We start from the raw sequence: 27,797 nt of genomic DNA, 5'->3' as shown, positions 1-27,797 counted from the left end.
GTAACAAGAAATAGGCCAGGGTGCAGAAACAAAGCCATTCCCCAGAACAATGGGGCAGGGATCAGAAAATAGCCCCCAAACTTCTTTGAAGTTGTCTTTCAGAAGCAGCCGGAGAAAACCAGGCCCAGGGGCATGTGCAGAACATCCACCTGTGACCGCTGTGTGACCTTCCACCAGGGGCAGTGAGGGGCTGCAGCTCCAGCTGGGAGACTGCGCAGGCACGACACCCGATGATAAGTCCTGCTACGAATCCCAGAGGCCTCTGAGACAGGAGCCATCTTGGGAAGCCGCTGTGCGTGCACCGTTGTTAACATATCCTGCCTATGCCTGTGAATAAACGTGAATCTCCCCCCTCCCACCCCAAGAACTTTTAAAAACCCAGGCCCGTCTTTTGTTCTGGGAGACAAGGGTATGTGTTGCTCTAGGCCCTCCTCGTCTTGCTTTCAATAAAGCTTTGCTCGTGTGGAAAACTAAAAAAAAAAAAAAGAAGCAGAACATAACATAAGCTCAAGCAGAGAGGTGTGGAACAGCATGCTGTATGCAAAGGCATAGCCCTACACTATAGCCTTACATCCAGGGTTTAGGAGACTCCACAATTTTCACTGAGAATTCTCTGAGTTGACCTAACAATTTTACATTAGACAAACTCACCCTTCCACTCCCCCGAAGCTTTCCCTAGGCAATAAGCAAAGCTTAGCTTGGATTCCACATATTCTCTGGCTCTTCTTAATCCTAGATACTTAAAGATTAAAAAAAAGGTTGAAAATTAAGTTAGTTTATTCCCCTCTAATCCATGGAAACCCTGGTGGTGTAGTGGTTAAGTGCTACGGCTGCTAACCAAAGGGTCGGCAGTTCATATCCGCCAGGCGCTCCTTGGAAACTCTATGGGGCAGTTCTACTCTGTCCTGTAGGGTTGCTATGAGTCGGAATCAACTCGATGGCACTGGGTTTGTTTGTTTTTTTTTTAATCCATAATCCATAGGGTCACTATGAGTTAGAATTGACTCAACAGCAATGGGTTTGGTTTTTGGTTTAACCCATAATCCAGGTGACAGCCCCATCTGTCCCTGGCTTAACGATATGTTTGCAGAGTATGACTACACTAGAGGCTTCTGAGAAAAAAAAGGATGTGCTGATGAGACATCAAGAGAGGACACTCTTATCAAAGGAGAAAAGAATGCATTTAAATTTCATCAGGACCAGACCCTGATGGGATTCATGTCAAAGTCAGAAATTGCATTTGGGAAACTTCTTTTGAAATACCTGAATCCTTGGAGAAGGCCCTGATATAGTAAAGTGTACTGCTCCCAGTTTCCACCATTCATCTGTCAGTTTGTCATACTGCGGTGGCTTGTGTGCTGCAGTGATACTGGAAGCTATGCCACAGGTATTTCAAATTACCAGCAGGGTAACCCATGGTGGACAGGTTGCAGCAGAGCGTCTAGGCTAAGACAGGCTGGAAATAAGGACCTGGTGACCTATTTCTGAAAAAATTTGGCCGGTGAAAACCTTATGAAGAGCAGCTGAACATTTATATAGCGCTGAAAGATGATCTCCTCAGGATGGAAAACACTTAAAATACAATTGGGGAAGAGCAGTCTCTTCAAAGTAGAGTCACCTTTAATGATGTGGATGGAGTAAAGTTTTCAGGACTGTTATGGATTGAATTGTATCCCCCAAAAGCGTGTGTTAAAAATCCTAAAAAGATTATGCCTGTGACCGAGGGGTCTAACTAACTACCACAGAAGAAAATTCAATCAGCTTAGACTGAAGGGGACAGAAAAGGAATGAAAGGAAGAACACTGTCTGCCTCTTGGAATTCTACATGCAGGAAACAGGTTAAAGGAGCTACATCTGTTGTCCTCCAAAAAAAGAAAAGGATCATCCCTGAAGCAGCACAGAGATCAGCAGAATTGTTGGAAGGAACAGAGAAGCAGGGTCTTCTTGATTTTAAAGGCTGGGACCATGTTCTCAAAGGGTGGGACCACGGCCTCCAAAGTTTCAAAGAATTGGATCTTTGCCAACTCTTTTCTGGAATGTGGGGCTGTTGTTAAGGTGCCGGGGGATGGAGCAGTCACTAAAAGCTGAGGGAGTGCGGCTGTGATGCCCAAAGCGCAGAATAACGGGGGTCTGCTTCGGCCAAGGGGGTAGAGTCACCCATCAAATGGACTAGGAGAAGGTGGCTGCCCAATGCTGAGGGAGCAGAGTTGTTGTTCCATTGGGCCAAAAAGGCAGAGCTGAAACCCAGGGTCGAGAGGACTGCACCCAGAATCCAGAGGGCATGGCCAACACCCAGAGGCTGGAGGGTGGGGCCGTTGCCCGGATGGTCTCAGAGAACAGAGGAGTATTTTCAAACCGTGAGAGCTAAATTGTTCTGGTGGGTTTTTGGCTTGCTTGGTGCCCTTTATCCCTTCCTTTTCTTTAATTTATCCCATTTGTAATGGAAATGTCTATCTTGTGCCTATTCCACCACTGTACTTTGGAAACAGACAACGTGGAGTCTAGATTTCACAAGTTCACGTATGAAGAATTTTACCCCAGGATGGAATAGGCCTAAAGTGTCACTCATATTTGATTTACATGCTTCAGAAGATGAGATTTTGAACTTGGAGTTGATTTAAGACTTCTGGGATGATGTGATGGGCTGAATTTATTCTGCAAGTGGCAAGGACATAAATTTTGGGGGCCAAAGATTGGAATTTTATGGACCGAACTGTATTCCCCAAAAATATGTGTTGTAAATCTTTACATTTATACCTGTGGTTGTCTTTGTTATGTTAACAAGGCAAGATCATCGTAGTGTGTGTCTTCAGCCAATCTCTTTTGAGATATAAGAGAGATTAGACAAGCAAGCCAGGAAGCAGAGATGGGAGAAGAGAGATGCCAAGCCACATGAAGATCAGCCAAGAGCAGAATTTCAGAGCTCAAAGGAACAAGGACCTTCCTCCAGAGCCAAGAGAGAAAACCTTCCCCTAGAGCCAGCACCCTGAATTTGAACTTCTAGCTTCCTAAACTGTAAGAAAATAAACTTCTGTTTGTTAAAGCCACCCATGTGTGGTATTTCTGCTATAGCAGCACTAGATAAGCAAGATAGGGACTTTCATTTGCTGATGTGGCACAACTCAAAATGAAAAAACAGCTGCAAACATCCATTAATAATCAGAATGTGGAATGTTCAAAGTATGAATCAAGGAAAATTAAGTTGTCAAAAATGAGACAGAACGATTGAAGATCAATATTCCAGGCGTTAGTGAGCTGAAATGGACCAGTGTTGGCTATTTTGAATTGGAATATCATATGGTCTACTATGCCGGGAAAGAAAAATTGAAAAGCAATAGTGTCACATTCAGAGTTAAAAAGAACATTCCAAGAGCTATCCTGAAATACAATACTGTCAGTGATAGGATCATATCCATACACCTACGAGGAAGACAAGTTAGTACAACTATTATCCAAATTTGTGCACCAGGTGTTAATGCCAAAGATGAAGAAATTGAAGATTTTTACCAACTTCTGCAGTCTGAAACTGATCAAACATGCAATCAAAATGCATTGGTAATTACTGGCAATTGGGATGCAAAAGTTGGAAACAAAGAAGGATCTGTAATTGGAAAATATGGCCTTGGTGATAAAAATGATGTGGGACATTGCATGATAGAATTTTGCAAGGCTAATTTTTTTTTTAATGACTTATTCATTGGAAATAACATTTTTTCAACAATATATATGGCAACTATACACATGCAGTTCAATGGGTAGAATACACAGGAATGAAATCAACTACATCTGTGAAAAGAGATGATGGAGAATTCAGTAGTATCAGTTAGAACAGGGCCAGGGGCTGACTGCAGAACAGACCATCAATTGCTCATATGCAAGTTCAAATAAAAGCTGAAAAAAATTAAAACAAAGTCCACGAGACCCAAAGTAAAACCTTAAGTATATCACATCTGAATTTAGAGACCATCTCAAAAATAGATTTGATGCATTGAACAGTAATGAACAAAGACCATACAAGCCATGGAATGACATCAAGGGCATTATACATGAAGAAAGCAAGAGCTCATTAAAAAGACAGGAAAAAAAGAAAAGACCAAAATGGATGTCAGAAGAGACTCTGAAACTTGTTCTTGAATATAGAGTAGTTAAAGTGAATGGAAGACATCATAAAGTAAAAGAGCTGAACTGAAGATTTCAAAGGGCAGCTTGAGAAGACAAAGCAAAGTTTTCTAAGGAAATGTGAAAAGACTTGGAGTGAGAAAACCAAAAGCGAAGAACACGCTCAGTGTTTTTCAGGCTGAAAGAACTGAAGAAAAAATTCAAGCCTCGAGTAGCAATATTGAAAGGTTCTATGGACAAAATATTGAGCAATACAAGAAACACCTAAAGAAGATGGAAGGAATACACAGAGTCACTGTACCAAAAAGAATTGGTCAATGTTTAACCATTTCAGCAGGTAGTACATGATCAAGAACCAATGACACTGAAGTAAGAAATCCAAGCTGCACTGAAGGCATTGGCGAAAAACAAGGCTCCAGGAATTAACAGAAACCAATTGAGATGTTTCAATAAATGAGTGCAATTCTGGAAGCGCTCACTAATCTATGCCAAGAAATTTGGAAGACGGCTACCTGGCCAACCAACTGGAAGAAATACATGTACATGCCCATTCCAAAGAAAAGGGATCCAATGGAATGTAGAAATTATCGAACAATATCATTAATATCACATGCAAGTAAAATTATGCTGAAGATAATTCAAAAACAGCTGCAGCAGTACCATCAACAGGGAACTTCCAGAAATTAAAGCCAGATTCAGAGGAAGACAGGGAATGAGGAATATCATTAGTAATGTCAGATGGATCTTGGCTGAAAGTAGAGAATATAAGAAAGATGTTGACCTGTGCTTTATTGTCTATGCAAAGCCATTCGACTGTGTAGATTATAACAAATTATGGATAACATTGCGAAGGATGGAAATTCCCAGACATTTCATTGTGCTCATGTGGAACCTGTACATTGACCAAAAAGCCGTGGTTCAGTCTGAACAAGGGGATACAATCAGCAAAGATGCCCATCAGGGTTGTATCCTTTCACCATACTTATTCAATCTGTATGCTGAGCGAATAATCAGAGAAGCTGGACTACAGGAAGAAGAAGGAGGTGTCAAGATTGGAAGACTCATTAACAGCCTGCAATACGCAGATGACAGAACTGTGCTACTGAGAGTCAAGAGAAATTGAAGCATTTATTGATGAAAATCAAAGACTACAGACTTCAGTTGGGATTACACTTCAACATAAAGAAAACAAAAATCCTAAATTGACCAAGAAGCAATATCATGATAAACAGAGAAAAGACTGAAGTTGTCAAGGATTTCATTTTATTTGGATCCACTATCGATGCCCATAAAAGTGCAGTGGTCAAGAAACCAAATGACGTATTGCATTGGCGAAATCTGCTGCAACAGACTTCTTTAAAGTGTTCAAAGGCAGAGAAGTCACTTTGAGGACTAAGGTATGCGTGACCCAGGCCATGGTATTTTCGTTCGCCTCATATGCCTGTGAAAGCTAGACAGTGAATAAGGAAGAATTTTTGCCTTTGAATTACAGCATTGGCAAAGAATACTGAATCTACCAGACTGCCAGAAGAATGAACAAATGTGCCTTGGAAGAAGCACAGCCAGAACACTCCTTAAAAGGGAGGATGGTGAGAATTCATCTTGCATAAACTGGACATGTTACCAGGAGGAACCAGTCCCTGGAGAAGAACATCATGCTTGATAAAGCATAAAGTTGATGAAAAAAAGGAAGACCCTGAATGAAATGGATTGACATAGTGGCTACAACAATGGGCTTAAACATAGCAATAATTGTGAGAATGGCGAAGGACCGAGTAGTGTTTCCTTCTGTCGTACATAAGGTGGCTATGAGGCGGAACCAACTGGACAGCACCAAACTACACAAAGGAGCACTTTTGATTTCCTCACCCTCCACAGGAAACAGGAGAAATGCATAGTCTTCTACACCCTGAGTGAAGACTATACCTTTGCACACACCGTGCTCTTCCACACCTCTCTTCTTCCTTCATCTATTTTTGTAAACTCGTGCTGAAGAGTAACTTCCGATCCTGACTTCCTCAAACCTCAGACAAGCTGCTGCCTCTTAACTCCGAGGTGAATTCTCTCTGATGAAAGGACATCTTCGGTTACAGTTCCCGACCTGACCCTCATGCTTCTGAGGCTCCTGCTGTTCATCTATGGTGAGTAGGACAACTCGAAGCAGAGTATGGGATCCCATCACACTGGGGCTCCACTTCCTGAAGAGCTGTGGGAACTTCCCAGGGCTAACCTTCTGCCTGGGGGTGCTCAGGGGTGCTCAGGGCTCTACTTCCAACTAGGGGCTCAAAGTCAGGCAGGAAGGTGCGGTGAAGCCACATTTTTGAAGAAAGCTATCATTTCAGTTTTTATCACATAGAAAGTGTTTACTGTCTCTGTCTTCCCTTCCACCACTAATTCTGTCCTTGTGCCTGTTTCAACAGCCACAAATACAATTCATGGGAAAAACTGGCTGCTCAGTTCCTTGCCCTTCTTACTATCAGCGATATTTCCCTTTACTCCTCCTTTCACCACACCCTATTGTCAATACTCGCTCTCTCTAGCACTCCATATTTACCATGTCTTCAGCTCCCCTGGGTCACTTTTTCATTGCCAATTCTTCCTCTCCATGTTCTCACATCTCACAGTGCCCAGCCGAGATTCCATCACCACAATGCTCCTTTGGATACACCCGAATCTCTCTTCCTCTACAGCACTTGCCCAATTAACACACTTTTCTGAGCGCTTCCCACTTGTGCCTAAGCAGCTGAATGTGATTTTAGACAAAAGGCATAATCCTGCTGACTTATCTCACTTTAAATGTAGGACCCCAAATTTCAAATGGGACATCATTAGTGCTGCAAGCCTGCTATATTTTCATAGCCCATGGTCTCCCACTCTTGATGACCACTCTTCCATCCCTTCTCTTTCTCCTCAAACCCTCCTCTTACCCTCAATTTATGACCTTGCTTCATATGTCACTGGGAAAATAGAAGCAATCAGAAGAAATTTTCCTCATCTTCCTAGTGCTGTATCTACCAACCCAGCCATCTCTGTACTCACAGACTCTGCCTTCCCTCCTTTTACCGTGAATATATCGTCCCTCCTCCTATCTAGGAAACCCTGGTGGCATAGTGGTTCAGTGCTATGGCTGCTAACCATAGAGGTTGGCAGTTCAAATCCGCCAGGCGCTCCTTGGAAACTCTATGGGGGCAGTTCTACTCTGTCCTATAGGGTCGCTATGAGTCGGAATCGACTCGACGGCAGTGGGTTTGGTTTTTGGTTCCTCCTATCTAAGACAGGATTCTCTGCTGGGCACTGAGTCCGAGATTCTCTTGATTTCTTAAAAACATGATCCATCATTAAAATGTTTCTCCATTCTAGATTATTCCTAGGAATATACAAACATGCTACAATGTCTTTTATCTGAAAAAATAGAAATATGATCTAATGGTCTCTTGCATCTACTGCATCATTTCTCTGTTTCTCTTTACAAAGTTTCCAGTGAGTTGTTGACTTCATCTCTTCCCATCCTTTCTATGTAAAGTTCATATTAAATTTACCTTACCAGAAAATTCTCTTTTTAATCTACTTCCTGTGAATTTTGACAAATGTCCAGAGACATGTAACCACCACGATCACCAAAATACAGAACATTTCCATCACTTCAAATAATCCCCTCATACCCTCATTGAGATTTCTCTGCATCCCTAACCCCTTGCAACTGTTAAGCTGTGTTAGGTCCCTATAGTTTTTTTTTTTTCCCCGTCCTTCCTTGAACCCATTCCATCAGTATTTCTTCCACGCCACACCAATGAAACTGCTCTTGTTAACATTATCAACCACTTCCATGTCACCCCATGCAGTGATCAGTTTTCATTTCTCATTTTATTAAGCCTCTCAGGGCATTTGACATAGTTGAGCACTCCCTCTTCCTGAAACACATTTTCATCTGGCTTCCGGAGTACCATACTCTGCTGGTTTTCTTTTTAACTCAATATTTGCTGGTTCTCAGGCATCATTACTGAATTCTCCTTATACTCATCTCAAAATGTCAGACCTCTCCAAGACTGGTACCTAGACTTCTCTTCTCTATCCATATACACTTCCCCAAGTAATATCATCTGGTCACTTTAAGTGCCACATTAAGCTTAAACTTATATTTATTTCTCCAGCTTTGACCTCTCCTTTGAACACCACTCATATATTCAACTGTCATTCAGGTATCTAAGAAGTATCTTTTTTTTTAAATTGTGCTTTAAGTGAGAGTTTACAGTTCAAGTTAATTTCTCATACAAAAATTTATACACACATTGTTATGTGACCCTATTGCTCTCCCTTTAATGTGACTACACATTCCTCCTTCCCACCCTGCATTTCCCACATCCGTTCAACCAGCTCCTATCCCTTTCTGCCTTCTCATCTCGCCTCCAGACAGGAGCTGCCCGTTTAGTCTCATATATCTACTTGAGCTAAGAAGCACGCTCTTCACAAGTATCATTTTATGTCCCACAGTCCGGTTTAATCTTTGTCTGAGGAATTGGCTTCCGGAATGTTTTTAGTTTGGGGCTAACAAAGTCTGGGGGCCAAGTCTTCTGGGGTCCCTCCAGTCTCAGTCAGACCATTTTTAAGTCTGTTTTTTTTTTTTTTTTTTTACTGGAATTTGAGTTCTGCACTCCCCTTTTCTCCTGCTCCATCAGGAACTCTGTTGTGTTCCTTGTCAGGGCGGTTACTGGTGGTAGCCAGGGACCATCTAATTCTTCTGGTCTCAGGCTGATGGGGTCTCTGGTTTATGTGGCCCTTTCTGTCTCTTGGGTTAACATTTTCCTTGTGTCTTTGGTGTTCTTCATTCTCCTTGCTCCAGGTGGGTTGGGACAAGTTGATGCATCCTAGATGGCTGCTTGCTAGCTTTTAAGACCCCAGACACCACTCACCAAAGTGGGATGCAGAACATTTTCTTAATATACTTTGTTATGCCCGTTGACCTAGATGTTCCCTGAAACTATGGTTCCCAGAACCCCGCACCTGCTACTTTGTCCCTCAAAGTATTTGGTTGTATTCAGAAAACTTCTTAGCTTTTGGTTTAGTTCAGTTGTGCTGACTTCCCCTGTATTGTGTGTTGTCCTTCCCTTCATCTAAAATAATTCTTTTCTAAAGTTTAGTTAGTGAATACCCCTCCCTCTCCCTCCCCACCCTTGTAACCATAGAAAAATGTTTTCTTCTGTGTTTAAACCTTTTCTTGAGTCCTCATAATAGTGGTCTCATACAATATTTGTCCCTTTGCGACTGACTAATTTCACTCAGCATAATGCCTTCCGGATTCAGGCACGTTATGAGATGTTTCCTGGATTCATCGTTGTTCTTTATCGTTGTGTAGTATTCCATTGTGTGAATATACCATAATTTGTTTATCCATTCATCTGTTGTTGGCACTATCATGGATTGAATTATGTCCGTCCCCAAAATGTGTGTATTAACTTGATTAGGCCATGATTCCCAGTAATCTGTGGTTGTCTCCATTTTGTGATTGTAATTTTATGTTAAAGAGGATTAGGGTAGAATTGTAACGCCCTTACCAGGTCACACCCCTGATACAATGTAAAGGGAGTTTCCCGGGGTGAGGCCTGCACCACCTTTTATCTCTCAAGAGTTAAAAAGAAACGGAAGCTAGCAGAGTGAGGGGACCTCATATCACCTAGAAAGAAGCACAGGGAGGACAGCATGCCCTTTGGACCAGGGGTCCCTGTGCAGAGAAGCTCCTAGTCCAGGGAAGACTGATAAGAAGGCTGACACAGAGAGAAAGCCTTCCCCTGGAGCTGACACCGTGAATTAGGAGTTTTAGCCTATTTTACCTTGAAGAAATAAATTTTCTTGTTACAACCATCCACTTGTGGTATTTCTGTTACAGCAGCATTAGGTGACTAAGACAGGAACCTTGGTTGTTTCCATCTATTTACTTTCGTGAACAGTGCTGCAGTGATCATCGGTATTCATATGTCTATTTGTGTGATGGCTCTTATTTCTCTACTATCTATTCCAAGGCTTGGGATTGCTAGATCATATGGTACTTCCATTTCTAGCTTTTTAAGGAGGTGCCAAATTGATTTCAAAGTGGTTGTACCATTTTACATGCCCACCAGCAGTGTATAAGTGCTCCAGTCTCTAAGAAGCATCTTAAACTCAACATATCCAAATAGATCTCTTGACCCTACACCTTCGCCACCACCACCCCACAACTTCTCTATTTCAGTTGCTTGGCCAAAAACTTAGCAGTGATATGTAACTCTTCTCTTTCTTTTATTTTAGGTCTGACCCATAAGCAATCCTTAGTGATTTTACCTTCCAAATTTATACTGAATCTGACCATTCAACAGCACCAGTGCTGCCTAATCTGAACCATCCTTCTCCCTCTTTTAGACTAAACTCTCCTACTAATGTTCTCCCTGCTTCTCTTGCACTTCTATAATCTTTTCTCACAGGATAAGAGTGATCCTACACAAATTTAAAAAATTAATTCAGAACTGTCCATGGTTCCCCATCACATCTAGAACAAAATCCGATTGTTACTAAGTCCACAAAGCCTCCCATGACTGGCCCCAGCCTACTTCTCACACATCAGTATCTACCACCGTCCCCTTCCCAGTCAGTCCCAGGGACACTTCCTCTTATTTCTCCTTGAATAAGTCCATTCCCTTCTCAAGGCCTTTGCATTTGCTGCGAACTCTGCCAGAGATACTCACTCCCTGGTTTCATTCAGGTTTCTACTCAACTGACATCTATCTAAAAAGTTATGACCATTCTCAGGTATTCTGTAACTTATTTCTCTGCTTTCTTGTAGCACTGACCACTCTCTGAAATCACATTATATATTTATTTGCTGATTGGCTCTCTCCTCATTATAATGTAAATCCCCTGGTGGCAGACTGTCATTCATATTCACTCCTGTAAACCCAGTGCCCCACACAATGCCTGGCATATAGTAAACACTCAAATATGCTTGTTGAAATCAGACAAAGACCTAATCTCTAAAATCTACAAGAAGATCCAACACCTCTACAACAAAAAGACAAATAATCCAATTAAAAAACAGGAAAAGGAAATGAACAGACACTTCACCAAAGACATTCAAGTGGCCAACAGACACATGAGGAAATGCTCGAGATTACTAGCCATTAGAGAAATGCAAATCAAAGCCACAATGAGATACCATCTCACCCCGGCAACACTGGCACGAAACAAAAAAAAAAAAAAAAAGGAAGTAATAAATATTGGAGAGGCTGTAGGGAGATTAGAACTCTTATGCACTGCTGATGGGAATACAAAATGATATGACCATTTTGGAAAATGATATGGCACTTACTTCGAAAGCTAGAAACAGAAATACCATATGATCCAGCAATCCTACTCCTAGGAATATATCCTGGAGAAATGAGAGTCGTCACACAAATAGACATATGCATACCCATGTTTATTGCAGCATTGTTCGCAATAGCAAAAAATGCCCATCAACAGATGAACGGATAAACAAACTATGGTACATTCACACAATGGAGTACTATGCAAGATAAAGAACAAGGATGAATCTTCAAAGCATCTCACAACACGGGTGAATCTGGAGGGCACTATGCTGAGTGAAATAAGTCAATCACAAAAAGACAAATATTGTATGAGACCACTACTGTAAAAACTCTTGAAAAGGTTTACACACGAAAAGAGACAATCTTTGATGGTTATGAGGGAGGGGAAGCATGGGGACGGCAAAACACTAAATAGACAATAGGTAAGTGGTAACTTTGGTGAAGGGTGAGACAGTACACAAAACTTTGGAAGCCAGCACGACTTATACAAGGCAAGGTCATGGAAACTCCATAGACACATCCAAACTCCCTGAGGGAACAAATTGCTGGGCTGAGGGCTGTGGGGACCATGGTCTGGGAGAACATCTAGCTCAATCGGCATAGCATCATTTATAAAGAAGATTCTTTACATTCTACTTTGATGAGTAGTGTCTGAGGTCTTAAAAGCCTGTAAGTGGCCATCTAAGATACTCCACTAGTCTCACACTTTTGAGAGCAAGGAAGAATAAAGAAAACTAAACATACAAGGTAAAGATTAGTCCAAAGGACTAACGGACCACATCTACCATGGCCTCCACCAGACCGAGTCCAGTACAGCTAGCTAGATGGTGCCCGGTTACCACCACTGACTGCCCTGACAGAGATCATAATAGAGGGTCCCTGGACACAGCTGGAGAAAAATGTAGAACAAAATCCTAACTCACAAATAGACAGTCCTACTGGCCTACCAGAGACTGGAGAAACCCCAAGAGTATGGCCCCTGGACACCCTTTTAGCTCAGTAGTGAAGTCACTCCTGAGGGTCATTCTTCATCCAAAGACTGGATAGGCCCATAAAACAAAACAAGATTAAAGGGATACAACAGCCCAGGGGCAAAGACTAGAAGGCAGGGGACAGGAAAGCTGGTAATAGGGAACCCAAGGTTGAGAAGGGAGGGTGTTGACATGTCATGGGGTGTTAACCAATGTCATACAACAGTATGTGTGCTAACCGTTTAATGAGAAACTAGTCTGTTCTGTGAACCTTCATCTAAAGTAAAATTAAAAAAAAAATTGCTGAATGCATGAATAAGCAAAATGTGATTTTTATCTTACCTATCATTGTTCCCTCCTCTCTACCTGAGGAACTAATTATTCACATAAATATTTAATTTAAAACATCAGGCATCTCAAACTAAACATGAACTGAAAGAGATAATAATAATACTAGACAATATTAATTGGGTGCCAACACATTTTCAGGCATTATTCTAAGCACTTTATAGGTACTAGCTTTTTTAATCCTGGCAAAAACTCTAGGGGTAGGTACTCTTATTATTTCCATTTTACAGAGAAGGAAGCTAAAGCACAAAGAGATAAAGCATTTTTCCAAAGGTCACACAGCTTGTAGACAAAGAGCCAGCATTTAAGTCTATCCCATCTGGCTACAGAGCTCACATTTTCCTCAGAATGCTCTCTTCTTGACCATTATGCCAAAATATCTGGGTCCAATCCTTGAGAATGTCTTTGGAGAAATCCGAATTCCTTCTCTTGTCTCTAAGCTTACTCTGATCCGAACTTGGTAAATAAAGGGGCACCACGACCTTGAGGATGATCCCCTCCACTCTCCTTGTCTGACTCTGTTGTTACTACGAGCAGAGAGTCTTGAGCTGGATCAGGAACACTTTTGAATTGAAGGGCTAGAAGTGAGGGGCGTGAAGAAGGGAGCTGCCAAGTAGTTAAAAGCAAAGGCACCATTTCCTAATTACAGATGAGAAAAGTGATCATAAATTACTTTATGATGGTGCAAAAAAAGCCATGTGTTTTTTGTAGGAAGGTGTTTTATAAGTGATGTGGAATGAGGGGAAAGGAAAAGAGGGAAGAAAGGGAGGCAGGAAAGGGGAGGAGAATATGAAAGGAGAGAGGGCAGAAGAGAAAGAGGGAGGAAAGAGAAGGTTAAGGAGGAAGAAAGGCAGAGATGGGGGAGGGTAAGAGGGAAGGAGGGTGGATTGTAGAGTTAAACTTTGCTGCTCTCTACTGATCTCTGCTGCCTTCTCTCCCAGCTCCACTCTGTGAACCAACCGGTGAGTTGCAACTTCCCTTTCTTCTTCGCGGTCTGTGGGTGCCTTGTCACTGGAGGAGGCCGGTGAATGGCTGTCTGAGCAGCCCCTGCTCGTCCAAGACACACCCTGCTGACACTGCTGAGGTGTATAAACACATCAGTGGCTCCCTTGGGCCTGGGCTGCGCTGTTTACGCCAGTCTCTGCACCTGACGTGTGCCTGCTCAACGCATGTACAGGTCTTGCTCTGACCTCAAGAACACCATCTTATTTCTGGGAAGCACAGTGTGGGGAGGAAGATAGTATTTTGGCAAGAAAGGCAGAGGGTGCCGAAGACTGAAGCTAGAGAATCTCTGTCCTCCAGCCTGGGAGGCTCTAAGGTCCCTGTGTACTTCCCAGCTGGGTGCTCCACCAGAGGTGATGGAGGAAATGCTGGACATCCTTGGAGACGAACCTTACAGTCAATCCTCGGTCCACACAATAAATGGAGTAGTAGCACTGCCTCCTTCCATCTCTAGCCCTGCCCTGCAGCACCAAGTGCTACAGTTTCTCTCAGACCCCGGTTTATGTAAACTAATTTAGCTTTGGTCCTGATTTAAAGTCCTCCCTTACCCAGATGAGGAGAGGAGGACAAGATCCCCTCACAGGGGATCTTTCACCAGGGCATGTTTACACCTAATGAATGTGAGAATTACTCTTTTGTGCCTAAAATGGAAACCCTGGTGGTGTAATGGTTAAGTACTATGGTTGCTAACCAAAAGTTAACAGTTTGAATCTACCAAGCGTTGCTTGGAAACTCAATGGGGCAGTTCTACTGTGTCCTATAGAGTCACTGTGAGTTGGCATCGACTCACCAGCAAGGGGTTTTGGTTTTTTTTTGTGCGTAAAATACCACAGTGTTAAAAGAGGTTGTTCTGCAGCCTCAAGAACTCAGGAATGCAGGCTCTAATGGATTATGAATTCCTGTCAAAAGAGAGTTTCAGAAGCAACCCAGTCTTCTGAGTTCCTCACATGATATTTGCTCAAGTCTAACTCATGCCTTGTGTTCTTCTGGCCCTGCTGTTATGCCATAAAACCACATACCTAACTAATCCTCGCTTAAAGCAGGAATCAAAGGCTGCATTGAGAATGAGGATGAAGAAACCAAGTTTCCGTCATCAAGTATTTGCCAGGTAGTCTCCGTAGCTTGTGACGATCTGAAGCAAGCTCTGAGCTGCGAGACTACGCCCAGGACCTTGCAGCCAGCCCCACCTCTTTCTCACCTCCTCTTCCCCTAAACCCCATTCAGAGCCAAAACCCAAACCCGCTGCCATCGAGTCAATTTTGACTCATAGCAACCATATGGCACAGAGCAGAGCTGCCCCGTAGGGTTTCCAAGGAGCTGCTGGTGGATTTGAACTGCTGACCTTTTGGTTAGCACCCAAGCCCCATTCAGAGGAGGAAGTTAAAAACAAAAAAAAAAAACAAAGCAAAACAAAACAAAAATGCTGTGGAGTTGACTCCAACTCATGGCAACCTTTTGTGTGTCAGAGTAGAATTGGTCCATAGAGTTTTCAAGGCTTTAATCTTTCAGAAGTAGATTGCCAGGCCTTTCTTCCAAGATGCCTCTGGGTGGATTTGAACTGCCAACTTTTCAGTTAGTAGCCGAGCACTTAACCATTTCCACCACCCAGTGACAGAAACTTCACAAAGAGAAAAGATCAATTCCAGGTAAAGGACGCTGCTGCACAGGGGCAGGATGTGTGTGTGTGTGTGTGTGTGTGTGTGGTGGGAGGTGTGAGCAGAGTGGACTCATGGCAAAGGGAAGCCCACAGGCCACTGTGAGAGGGTCATATGAGGGATAGACTGTGTGTCCAGCTGGCTGGTTCTTTGAGCCCTGTTTACCAGTGCTGAGAACCAAAAGTGCCTCTCACCAGGAACTCTGAACCCCTTCACCCTGGAATATGTGTTTCTTTTTTCTCTAGAGCTGCTTCTGATAGCTAGTCCCACCCGGCCTATAGAGGGGAGCTCGATGACTCTGATCTGTAAGATCTACCCAGCTCCGCAGACAGCAGGTGTCCAGCTTCAATTCTGCTTCTTCAGTGATGTCTGGAACCAGAGATTGCCCTGCAACACCTCCCCAAAGCTTCAGATTCCCAAAATGTGGCGTGAAAACTCAGGGTCTTACTGGTGTGAGGCAAAGCCAGAGAAAACTCGAGTTATACGGAGCCAGAGGTTCTGGATAGACGTGCAGAGTGAGTGCCAGTGGGGCATGTCGACCAGGGTGGGCCAAAAGGGGCAGTGGCATGAGGCTGGTCATCCTTCTCTGCTGTGTTCTGCTCCCAAGGGAATAGGAGCTAGTCTAGAGATGGACCTGAACCTCTCTATCAGATCTGTCTAGTTTCCTAGTGCTGCTATAACACAAATACCATAAATGGGTGGCTTTAGCAAACAGAAATTTTTTTCCTCACAGTTCAGGAGGCTAGAAGTCCAAATTCAGGATGTGACTCTTGGGTGGAGATCCTTGTCTCTTCCAGGCTCCTCAGTCCCTTGGCGATTTACATGTGGCGTCTACCTTCTCTCCTTCACACTTGCTTGTCTGTGTGTCTAGGCTGTTCCTTCTATCACTCCGAAATGATTTGGTTTAGGACACACCCTACACTGACATGGCTTCATTATCATAAAGAAGAACCCTATTTACAAACGGGATTTCACCCACAGGCGTAGGGGTCAGGACTCCAACACGTAGTTTTTAGAGGACACAATTCAAACCATAACAGAATCCTTAAGAGATGTTCCCTTATCCTTGCTGTTCCCATTCAGGCAAACAGAAGAATATTTTGGAGACACTGTGTATCTTCACTGTGCTGGAAGGTGTAGGGGAAAATTATTGTTGCATGATACATGATCTCTGACTACAAGAAGTGTTTGTTCAACCAGCACCCTGAATACCTGAGATAAACTATGTGGTGCTGTATGGTCTAGGGTTGGCTACTAGTAGAGGCTGCAGAGAAGGAGAAATCTGACTGAGGTGGTAAGAGGTTTTATAGAAGAAGAATATGGAATAGGCTATTGGAAAACGGCTTATGGAAGGAAGTTGGAGCTTGATTTTGAAAGATAAATAGAAAAGAGGGTGTTAGTGATTTTGAACCATGTTATTCCATTTCAGGATGGACACTTCCAACATCCTTTCCTATTCTCAGGCAAAGGCATATCCACTGTGCCATAAAGCAAATGTCTACTACTTCCAAAAGGCTGGGTTTTCCTAACATGCTTAAAACTCAACACTGGTGAAACTGGACCGGAACAAAAAAATCATAGCTGTCTTCACGCACAGTTAGTGTACAGCAAGTCCTGTCCTAATGCTGCACACTGTCGAATTGAATCTTCACAACTACGGAAGATAACTATCGTTATCATCTCCATTTTGCAGATAAGAAAGTGAGTCTCAGAGAAGTTAAGTAATTTGATAGAGGACACACAGCAAGTAAGAGTTGGAACCAACATTCAAACACAGGCAGTTCGATTTGCAACCTGAACTTGTAACCCACCATACTACTGTATCTAGAAAATTGAGGGTTTGGAAACTCAGGGATGGTCCTCCCTGAACTGGTCCTCCCTGTCTGCTGTATTCTGTTCCCATGGGAATAGGAGCTGGTCTAGAGATGTACCTGAATCTCTCTCTATATCTGAGAGTCACATTGACCTACATCCTCCATGGTAATATTATGGTGTCTTTCTTACACTTAGTTAAGTGCTGTCGAGTCAGTTCTGACTCACAGGGACCCCATGTACAACAGAACCAAACACTGCCTGGTCCTGTGCCATCCTCACAATTGTTGTTATGCTTGAGCCCATTGTTGCAGCCACTGTGTCAATCCATCTTCTTGTGGGCCTTCCTCTTTTTCGCTGTCTACTAAGCATAATGTCCTTCTCCAGGGACTCGTCCCTCCTGATAACATGCCCAAAATACCTGTGATGAAGTCTCACCATCCGTGCTTCTAAGGCGCATTCTGGCTGTGCTTCTTCCAGGACAGATTTGTTCATTCTTCTTACAGTCCGTGGTATATCCATGGTGTATTCAATATTCTTTGCTTTCTTACACTATCATCTGCAATTCCAAGTCAGCAGAGACTCCTTTTTTTCCTTTAAAGTATATATATCACTGACTTTACCTGGGGTTTTTGCTTTCATCGCTGTCATATCTGCTCCCTGCCCCTGAAATCCTCCCTACTCAGACTCCTCTTATGTCATCTTCTATTCACACAGGAGTCCGCGTCTCTGATGTGAGCTTGGAGACACAGCCCCCAGGGGGCCAGGTGATGGAGGGAAAAAAGCTGGTCCTGGTCTGCTCGGTCGCTAAGGGCACAGGAAACATCACCTTCCTCTGGTACAAAGGGGCCATGGGTTTCAAACTGGGCACAAAGACCCTGCGTTCCTTAACTGCAGACTTTGAGATCCTCACGGCGAGGGAGAGTGATGCTGAGCAATATTACTGTGCAGCTGACAATGGCTATGGCCCCAGCCTCAGTGGGCTGGTGAGCATCACTGTCAGAAGTAAGTTTCACTATTCATCTCAACCAGCAGGTCTCAAGCTGGGCTCCATGTTCCCCAGGGACACCCTGAGGAAGTTCAAATGGGGCGGAGCCTCTGTGGCCAGTGATTATGAGTCTGTGCCAGCATAAGAGACCCCTCTGACAGCTGACTATTTCTGTCAGTTCCAGTGTCTCATCCAGTCCTCACCCTCAGGGCTACTGGGGCCCAGGCTGTGGTGGGGGACATGGTGGAGCTTCACTGTGAGGCCCAAAGAGGCTCTCCCCCAATCCTATACCGGTTCTATCACGAAGATATCATCTTGGGGAACAGCTCAGCCCCCTCTGGAGGAGGAGCATCCTTCAACCTGACTGCAGAGCATTCTGGGAACTACTTCTGTGAGGCCGACAATGGCCTGGGGGCCCAGCACAGTGAGGCCGTGCTACTCAACATCACAGGTATAGCTCAGGCTACAGAACTGTGTTGGTCCATGTCTCTTTCCCAGCTTCCTGAGAAAGTTTTGTTGATGCTGCCACAGTGCTGCTGGTGGGGTGCTACCAAAGATGGAGCTTCTGCGGTTGGTGCTGTTCTAAGCGATGCATCTGGGGAGTGTGGAGGGCCAAAATGCTGGGCGCTTCTTCTTTCATCAACATGATATGCTGCAAGCCCCCCTAAGAAGAGCAGATCCGGGCTGCAACCCACACCCAAGATCTCTGCTCTCCGTACCCCAAGCTCATGCACAGGTCTCTCCTTTCAGTGCCTACCAAGGACAGAAGGGAACTTCTTACTATAGGAGTCATCGAGGGGCTACTCGGCACCCTTGGTCCCACCGCTGTCATCCTACTCTTTTGTTACTGGCTCAAGAAAAAAATAGGTTAGTATTTATAGAGATTGGGAATCTGTTAGTGCAACATTTGTTTTCACTGAAATAGACTGGATCTGTGATGTGTATATTGTAAAATATGAATATATCCTGCTAACCACCCTGGCTACAGGTCTGCTCACAACCGCCAATGAGTAGGAATGGCACCTATTAAAGTTTTCAAATAGTCCTCTATCTCCCATGTGTTATCAGTTAAGGTTTAACTGAAAACTTGTGCTTCTGTGATTTAATTTTTTATACAGAAATTAACTAAATAAGAGAAATGTCAGTGAGATGGGTTGACACAGTGGCTGCAACAATGGGCACAAACATAGCAACAATTGTGAGAATGGAGCAGGGCCGGGTAGTGTTTCGTTCTGTTACGCATACGGTCACTATAAGCTGGAACCCGACTTGACAGCACCTAAAACAACAACAGAGAAGTTGGTTCCCTGGGTGGGGCAAATTGCTAAGTGCTGGACTACTAACTGAAAGGTTGGTGGTACAGACCCACCAGTGGTGCCTCAAAAGACAGATCTGCTTCTGAAAGGTCATAGCCGTTGAAAACCCTATGGAGTGCACTTTTACTCTGCACACATGGGGTCACCACGGGTTATAATTGACTCGATGGCAACTAATAGCAACAGAAGAGAAGTACAGTTAAGAGCTCCAGCTATACTGACCATACCCTTGTTCTAGTCAATGCATAAATTGTTACCTTTTCCTTCTCCCTGACTTACTCACCTACACATCTATACTTTCTACTCAGTGCTGGATCTTTCTCACTTTTCAGCTTAAATGCCATTTCCTCAAAGAGATTTCATTTGGCCACTGAGCCTACAACTGTTCTCTTTTATTATTCTTCACCAGAGTACCAAGTTTTTAGGTCCATGCTCTGTCACAACTGGTAATCCTGTCTTCATTTGTATGTTTAAATTTGTTCTCCTGTCCTCCATTGAGCAAGTTGGAAACTGGGCAAGAGAGGACAATGTGAGATCTGTATTTAAGTTTCAAGCCTTTCTGGCATATTTGGGCACCTCACTCCATCTATGGAAACCCTGGTGGCGTAGTGGTTCAGAGCTATGGCTGCTAACCAAAAGGTCAGCAGTTTGAGTCCACCAGGCCCTCCTTGGAAACCCTATGGGGCAGTTCCGATCTGTCCTTTAGGGTTGCTATGAGTTGGAACTGACTGGACAGCAATGGTTTTGTTCACTCCATTTATAATAGGACTGTGGCAATACCTACCTGCAAGTACTCTTGTCATGAAAAGATTAGATGGTGTGGTTGCAAAACCAGAAACAAAAATTACAATAGACTTGATGTTTTGGAGGCTTAGGTTCAAATTCTAGTTCTGGTACAAGTGAGCTTTGTGGCTTTGACCCTATTGAACTATTTTGGACCCAAGTCTCTTCATCTGGGGATGAAATCTCTGCCTAACGATCACTAGGCTGTCCCCTGAGCTCACCCTGGGGTCTGGCCGTGGATGGGTATCGGGCACAAGGGACGTTCCTTGCACAGGTGCTGTAGGAAAACACTGAGAGAGAGGGCTCCCTCCATTCACATGTGTGCTTCTTTGTTTGACTTGCAGGAAACCGGTCAGCCAGGGATCCACTCAGGTGAGGCCTCTGCTTTCTCTGTGTGTGCCAATAATGCAGCAAAATAATTTTAAAAAATTTGAGCTGTCCTCTCTCATGAGCTTCTCATATCTTCATTATATCAAACACTGTCACTCCAGAGTCCTTCCACTGCTGCCTGAACCTTCAATTTCTCTTCCTCTTCTGTTCGATTTCATATATTAACTAATTCATTTAAATCCTTTCATCTTTCTCCTTAATTCATCTCTTTTACTTCATTAGTAAAAATAAGAAAGTTGTATGGCTTTGACTAGAGTTATCCATTCTTGCAATTAGTCCACCATATCTGAAGGCCTGTAAATCATTCTGTTAAGTGATGACGGGCCTGAAAATATGAAAAGATCTTGAGAGTCTTAAAGTATTTTAAGGTAGACCAGGAGGTTGGACCAGGCCCTGGAGAAGAACATCGTGCTTGGTAAAATAGAGGGTCAGTGAAAAAGAGGAAGACCCTCAATGAGATGTACTGACACAGTGGGTGTGACAATGGTCTCAAACACAGCAACAATTGTGAGGATAGCATAGGACTGGACAACATTTTGTTCTGTTGTACGTAGGGTTGCTCTGAGTTGGAACCAACTTGATGGCACCTAACAACAACAGTAAAAACAACAACAAGGTATAGACCCATTTCTGTAATGCAAGACAGAGAGTAATAAACTTCCTGAAAAGTTGTTGAAGTTCTTTGGAAGTTTAAAGGAGGAAAAGATTTAAAATACTTCCATCTGGGGATACCAATATTTAGTCGACATATTTTTATAGTGTATTATTTATGCCAACGATAAACAGATTTTTTTCCCCAAATCAGAGTAACACTCTTTCAGTGGTGCATGCATATGTGGGACCACTTTCTTCTGGCCCATTCTCAAGCTGCTTGTTCTACCTAGCCACCTGTTTTCCATCTAGGGTGAATCCATATTCTTCATTCAATATTTACTGAATACCTATTATGTGACTGACACGATTCTGGGTGTGAGCGATCCCACAGGGAGACAGTCAGATAAGGAAGGACCTTACACTCATGAAAAATACACCCTACTGCATGCTCTGCCCTAAGAATGTCCCTTAGAATCGAGGATAGTGAGGCTTTGGCTAGCTTACTGTGAACACATCATAAGGAAAGACCAGTCACTAGAAAAGGACATAGTGTTTAGTAAAGGAGCGTCGGTGAAAATGAGGGAAACCCTCAGGGAGGTGGATTGACACAGTAGCTGCAACAATAAATAGGCTCAAACACACCAAAGATTGTGAAGTGGTGAAGGACGGGGCAAGGTTTAGTTCTGCTCTACATGAGGTCACCATGAGTCAGAACCGACTTCACGGCAACTACCAACACCACCAAGCCCACTCTGCAATGCCCCACTCAGCCCGTGTGGAGGATGGCGGCTTGTCCCATAGAGCCGTGCCATCCAGATGCTGATTTGCCCAGGAATTATTGTTCCACTCAAGACAGTTTCTAACAGGTTTCTCTCCTTCGACGTCTCACTCACTACCCCAAATGAAAGCATATGTTTCTGTGTTTGCAGGAGCCCTCCCAGCCCTGTACCCCAAGACTTTACCTATGTCAACTCACCTACCCCAGCGCCGCCGCAGCCCGTGTATGAAAATGGTGAGGTGTCCCAAATGACCTGTGCCAAAATGTGCAGAGTTAGCTGAGGAAGGGGTCATGGGGTGATGTCTGCTACCACAACCTGGCCGTGCTGGGCCCCAGCCACCTCTGCAAATAAATGACTCCTGGGTCTTCAGGGCTGTGATGGGTGGACAGGTATGGAGTGAGTCGAACGGCAAGAAGAGGAGGCTGTGTCCTGATGCCTCCTTTCCTCTTTTTCAGTGAACGTTGTAAGTGGGGATGACGTCTATTCACTGGTGTACTGTAGCCAGCAGGAACGGAAACCAGCAGCAGGTGAGAGATGAGGACTGACTTTGTGTCTGCCTCTTTTCCTTCCTGGAACCAAGAGGAGAATCAATGGCGGCGCCCAGCAGAGCAGCTGCCTGGAGCCGGCCCTGAGCACTACCGTCCCTCTCTGAAAACTGGTCTTTGGTCCGGAAGCAGCCTGGAGTAGATCACAATGCTAACGTTAACTTGGCCTGTTTAACGTCTCACCGCCCAGTGTTACCGCAGCAGCAGCAGAGACGATGGCTTCTGTCTGCTCTCTCGGAGTGGTCCCACGGCCTCCCAAAGCAGCCCCATCACAGCCACCTAATTATTTTGCTGCTGCGCTTCGCACGCGTGTTGGGCTCAGCAAATCTGAGTGGTGTAAAGACCCCTCCTGTGTCAGGAGGGGTGTATTTACTCCCGACCCCCGGGCTGCCAATATTCCCCTGTAGAGTAAGGAAATCTTATTTGTAATAGGTAGAAAAGCAAGAGTGAAAATATTAATGGAATTCAATACACGGGCGGCAGATGGGAGAGGAAGAAGCCTATATTAATGCCAGTTTAGGCAAGGACTTTCAATAGAAGTGGGGACTTAGCGTATTTATCTTTTTCTCCACTTTAGAGCCGCCAAGGACACTTACTGAGGATGAGGTGAGTTAAAGTCCCTGTTGTTCTTTCCTCCATGCCCTTGCTGCCTTTCCTCTGGGCACTGGTTCTCAAACTTTTAAAATTATGGTCATTTAGGAAAAGCAAATGATTTCATAGTCCACCTCCTTCCCTATCTCTGCACACAGTGGGGGTCAAAAATGCGTTGTAACAATAAAGTATCACTGTATAAGGAATATTTTGGAGGCCTAAATGGACATTTGGAGCCCTGGTGGCGTAGTGGTTAAGAGCTTAGCTGGTAACCAAAAGGTCAGCAATTCAAATCCACCAGCCTCTCCTTGGAAATGCTATGGGGCAATTCTACTCTGTCCTATAGGGTGTCTATGAATCGGAATCGATTTGATGGCAGCAAGTTTGGTTTTGGTTTTAAATGGACATTTAGCAATAGGCATATGAATGATTTGTAGTTGAAACATAGTACTACCTAGTCTAAAAAGCCTATTTACTTGAAATTCTGTGTCCCAAATATTGTTGAGCCATCCATATATAACTGTGATATAAGGTTAGCCAAACAATCCACTAAATTATTATTAAACAAACCTATACTAATAGTGATTGTAATAGTGATTTGTGAACCTTGAACAACTTAAGACATCACCGATGTTATAAAAATCGTTTCTGGTAATTGCAGAATTTCAACCCTTTTGTGTGTGCAAAGGTGACAGGTGCTTTATAATTTTGTCTAGCGTAGTGTGGGCAACCAGATGTCTCAGGACATGACTTAGTTTCCCAGTGATGCTATAATAGAAGTACTGAAAGTAAGTGGCTTTAAAGAACAGAAATTCTAGCTCAGGAGGCTAGAAGTCTGAATTCAGGCTACCAGTTATAGGGGAAGGCTCTCTCTCTTTCGGCTCTGGAGGAAGATACTTAGCTTCTGTAGCCCCAATATTCCTCAGTTCCTTGATGAGCTTCACATGACTTTTATTTTACCTGTCTCTAATCTGCTCTTTTTTATAATTTAGGACTAATTAGGCTTACGACACACCCTACACTGATATGACCTCATTAACATAACAAATTAAACCCTATTTCCAACTAGGATTGTATCCACTGCTGTAGGAGTTAGGAACCAACACGTATTTTTGGTGGGACACAATTCAATCCATAAAAAACCAAAACCAAACCCACTGCTGTTGAGTCGATTCTGACTCATAGCGACCCTACAGGGCAGAGTAGAACTGCCCCATAGAGTTTCCAAGGAGCGCCTGGTGGACTTGAACTGCCAACCTTTTGGCCAGCAGCTGTAGCACTCAACCACTACGCCACCAGGGTTTTCATTCAATCCATAACAAGACAGAATTCAAGTCCTTGGTGAGCTCCAGTGACACACTAAATTTAGTTTACAAATACAAAATTCTGACATCCCTTAATAGATGACAGCCCATGGAACTGCCTTATAACAGCCCATAAGAATGAGAGAAGCCCTTGCATCTTTGGGTCAGTTTGTAGCTCATCAGGAGCACCTCTGTGGCCCACCAGTGGGATGAAGACCCTTTGAAAATGCTGCCCTTGGACCACAGTCTTCAAAGAGGCTCTAATTTATATGCTGTGTGGTATACCATGGTAGTATGCATCTAGGCTACAGGGGAAGTGGGCTGCTGGGAGGCATGTTCTGCTGTCTTCTCTGCTTTAGTCCTATCTATGACCCTTTGCTTCCAGGTCTCCTTAGCCATCTATTCTAAGGTGAAGCAGGCAAGCAATATGGATGTGGACTATGAAGATGCAATGTAAAACTATGGAATATTCCACCTTTTTAAAACCATCCATGAGCCCAAGCCTCAGATCCAACATGTTCTTCAGAGAGCACAGGGGAGCCGGCTTTCTGGTACACCTCACCCAGGTGCTTTGCTCCATGAGCCTAATCCTTCATCTACCGTGAAGTCACTGTAAGCCCTGAAGAGACCATCCAGGAGAACTAACGTGGATACAGGAGTGGGAAGAACTGTGTTATGGAAGAGCTGGTTTCCTGCTGGTTCCTCTGGGATGGGTCAAAACGTGCTCTTAATTCTTTTCGCAAGAGGAAATGGTGGGATAAAAGGGGTTGGGCTCTCCTGGTGGAGAAATAGTGAAGCTAAGAGTGCGTGGACCCAGGGAGAGTGGTTTTGTAGAACTGCTCCAACAAGGCAGCTGTGTCCATGGTTTTGTCTAAGTATTTTCTCAGCACAGGCAGTAGAGAACCCCACTTAGGTTAATCATCATGTTTCTGCCTAAAATACACTATTCAGTATATTTTGGGTCAAGTTAGCAAATTAGAACTAAAACAAAATTACATAAAGAATTATGGTGGCCACACTCAATTTTAATAATGTGTTATCCAGGCTGATCTAAATGTCTCAATATTTATGAGAAATAATCTCTATCCAAAATTCTGTGTCTGCTGCAACCTCTAGAAGGTTTGTGAATATATTTTTTACTTCTTTCATTCATAAATTTCTTGAAAACATGTATAATATGGTTTGGAGTCTGTGTTTTAATTTGAAAGCAATCGCACACTCTTACAAATGAAAGCAATTTGCATAAAAAATAAAAAAGTTGAAGCTGTCCCTGTAATAGGACACCACAAAGGGTAGCCATTGTTAAAAATGTACCTTATGACTCTCCAGATAGTTTTGTACAAACACATACACATGTATGTAAGTATAGTTATTTAAAAATATGCCTACTTAACAAAATATCGTGAAATACTTTCAAGTCTGTATAGATCTACTGTACTATATTAAAAGGCTGTACAGTATTCCATTGTATAGGCAAGCCATAATATGTTTTAATCCTTCCCAGCACTGATGGACTTTAAGGTGGCTTCCAAAGTTTTCATATTGTAAAAACATTGCTAAAGTAAATGTCCTATAAAAAAACATCTTTTTATGCATTCTTGTTGGTTTATCTGAAAGATAAATTAACATATATCTGGGATCACTACGTTTTAGGTTACGTACGTTAGAGGATTTTGTTAAATACTCTTAAATTGCCCTCCTGTAAATTGTATCAATTAACATATTCATCAACAGTAAAGAAGAGAATGAAGGTGTAGGGAAAAGTATCACTGTTATTTCCATTTAAAAGTTTTAAATTACTAAGGAAGTTGAGCATCTCTCCATAAATTGACGGCTGGTTTATAATTCTTCTAGAAGTTTTCTGTGTTTAGCTTTTGCCCATTTTTCTTTGTGTTCATTTCTTTTTCTTATGCTTTTATATGAACTGTTTATTGAGGTGTAATTTAACACCGTTGAAAGCACAGGCTTTACGTACACAGTCCCATTCATTTGACAAATGCATGCATGCCCCTGAATAAATCAAATGCCTGTCCTAATATAGAATGGTCCCGTCTTCCTAGAAAGTTCCCTCATACCCTCTTTCAGTCAATTTCTGCCCCTCCTAGAAACAATTATGTAAATTTTTTGACAGTCATATTATTTATTGCAACAAAAGTAATTTCAACTATACGTCCAATGCAAATGGTTATATAAGTCATATCCATACACTAGAATACTAGAATACTATGCTATCTTGAAAGTTAAATTCTGTTGTAAGGTACTCTGACAAACAGAAAACAAAAAAACCCAGTGCCGTCAAGCCAATTCCAACTCATAGGGATCCTATAGGACAGAGTAGAACTACCCCATAGAGTTTCCAAGGAGCACCTGGCAGATTTGAACTGCCAACCCTTTGGTTAGCAGCCATAGGACTTAATTACTACGCCTCCTGACAACCAGAAGAGAGAAGAATTACATTCATGATCATTCTTAAATGTTAGTATTACAAGGTTATATTTTAAATGAGCATTTAAATTTCTTTATTATGTCTATTTTGACCTATAGGAATCAAATATTTTGCCCTTTGAATTGCTCCACTCCTTTTTCCACCCCTGTAATTCTTGGAAATCCACTATGAATCTTAACAGAGGCCTGTGTCTACAAGATTCCTAGGCATTTCCCTAACACGTCTTTTTTTTTTTTTAATTGTGCTTTAAGTGAAAGTTTACAAATCAAGTCAGTCTCTCATACAAAAACTTACGTACACCTTGCTATGTACTCCTAGTTACTCTCCCCCTAATGAGATAGCACGCTCCTCCTCTCCACCCTGTATTCCCCGTGTCCATTCAGCCAGCCTCTGTCCCCCTCCGCCTTCTCATCTCTCCTCCAGGCAGGAGCTGCCCACATAGTCTCGTATGTCTGCTCAGTTATGTAAATTTTAACCATGATGTTAAAATTAGTTTAAGATCTTAGGTATTTTAACCATTTTTCCATTGTATGTGATACACATGGTTTTGTCTAATCTTTCACTTCACTTTTTGTTTACAGTGAATCTTAAAATATGGAACTTTAGTCTTTGTGTAGCTAAATCTCTCAATGTTTTTCTTCTGAGTTTCTGAGTTTCTTGTCTTTCTGTCATCTTCTATCAGAGCGTGTTATAAAAATATCCTCCTATGTTTTCTGATAATGCTTTCTCAGTTTTTTTTTTTTTTTAATATTCACTCAATGTATTATATATGTATTTTTTTTGGTGAGAGGTAGGAATCTGACTTTTACTGATTTCTGTA

The 27,797-nt window shown here is 42.9% G+C and overlaps 1 protein-coding gene across 2 annotated transcripts; it reads left to right on the top strand.

Moving 5' to 3' along the window:
• The first annotated feature begins 5,985 nt into the window (after positions 1 to 5,985).
• On the top strand, positions 5,986 to 26,126 carry LOC135230840 (Fc receptor-like protein 1). 2 transcript variants are annotated; one of them, XM_064283045.1, is made up of 11 exons: positions 5,987 to 6,260; positions 13,714 to 13,734; positions 15,675 to 15,944; positions 17,959 to 18,246; positions 18,408 to 18,680; positions 18,980 to 19,096; positions 20,673 to 20,700; positions 22,242 to 22,324; positions 22,547 to 22,618; positions 23,214 to 23,242; positions 24,917 to 26,126. In XM_064283045.1, exons 1-11 carry the CDS (start codon positions 6,230 to 6,232, stop codon positions 24,986 to 24,988), a joined length of 1,284 nt encoding a protein of 427 aa, XP_064139115.1. In that variant the 5' UTR covers positions 5,987 to 6,229; the 3' UTR covers positions 24,989 to 26,126. The 2 variants fall into 2 exon arrangements, with proteins under 2 accessions (XP_064139116.1, XP_064139115.1); XM_064283046.1 differs by lacking the exon at positions 13,714 to 13,734 and having other exon boundaries at positions 5,986 to 6,260.
• Positions 26,127 to 27,797: the final 1,671 nt, after the last annotated feature.

The sequence above is a fragment of the Loxodonta africana genome, chromosome 3 (genome assembly GCF_030014295.1).
Source record: "Loxodonta africana isolate mLoxAfr1 chromosome 3, mLoxAfr1.hap2, whole genome shotgun sequence".
Lineage (NCBI taxonomy): Eukaryota > Metazoa > Chordata > Mammalia > Proboscidea > Elephantidae > Loxodonta > Loxodonta africana.
This window is presented reverse-complemented; position numbering and strand designations above follow the sequence as displayed.

Excerpts from the sequence above, each read along its gene's own strand:
- LOC135230840 (XM_064283045.1), top strand. The coding sequence starts at position 6,230 with ATGCTTCTGAGGCTCCTGCTGTTCATCTATG. Across the intron at positions 19,097-20,672 it reads CTGGCTCAAGAAAAAAATAG|GAAACCGGTCAGCCAGGGAT; the intron begins GTTAGTATTTAT and ends TTTGACTTGCAG. Across the intron at positions 22,619-23,213 it reads GGAACGGAAACCAGCAGCAG|AGCCGCCAAGGACACTTACT; the intron begins GTGAGAGATGAG and ends TCTCCACTTTAG.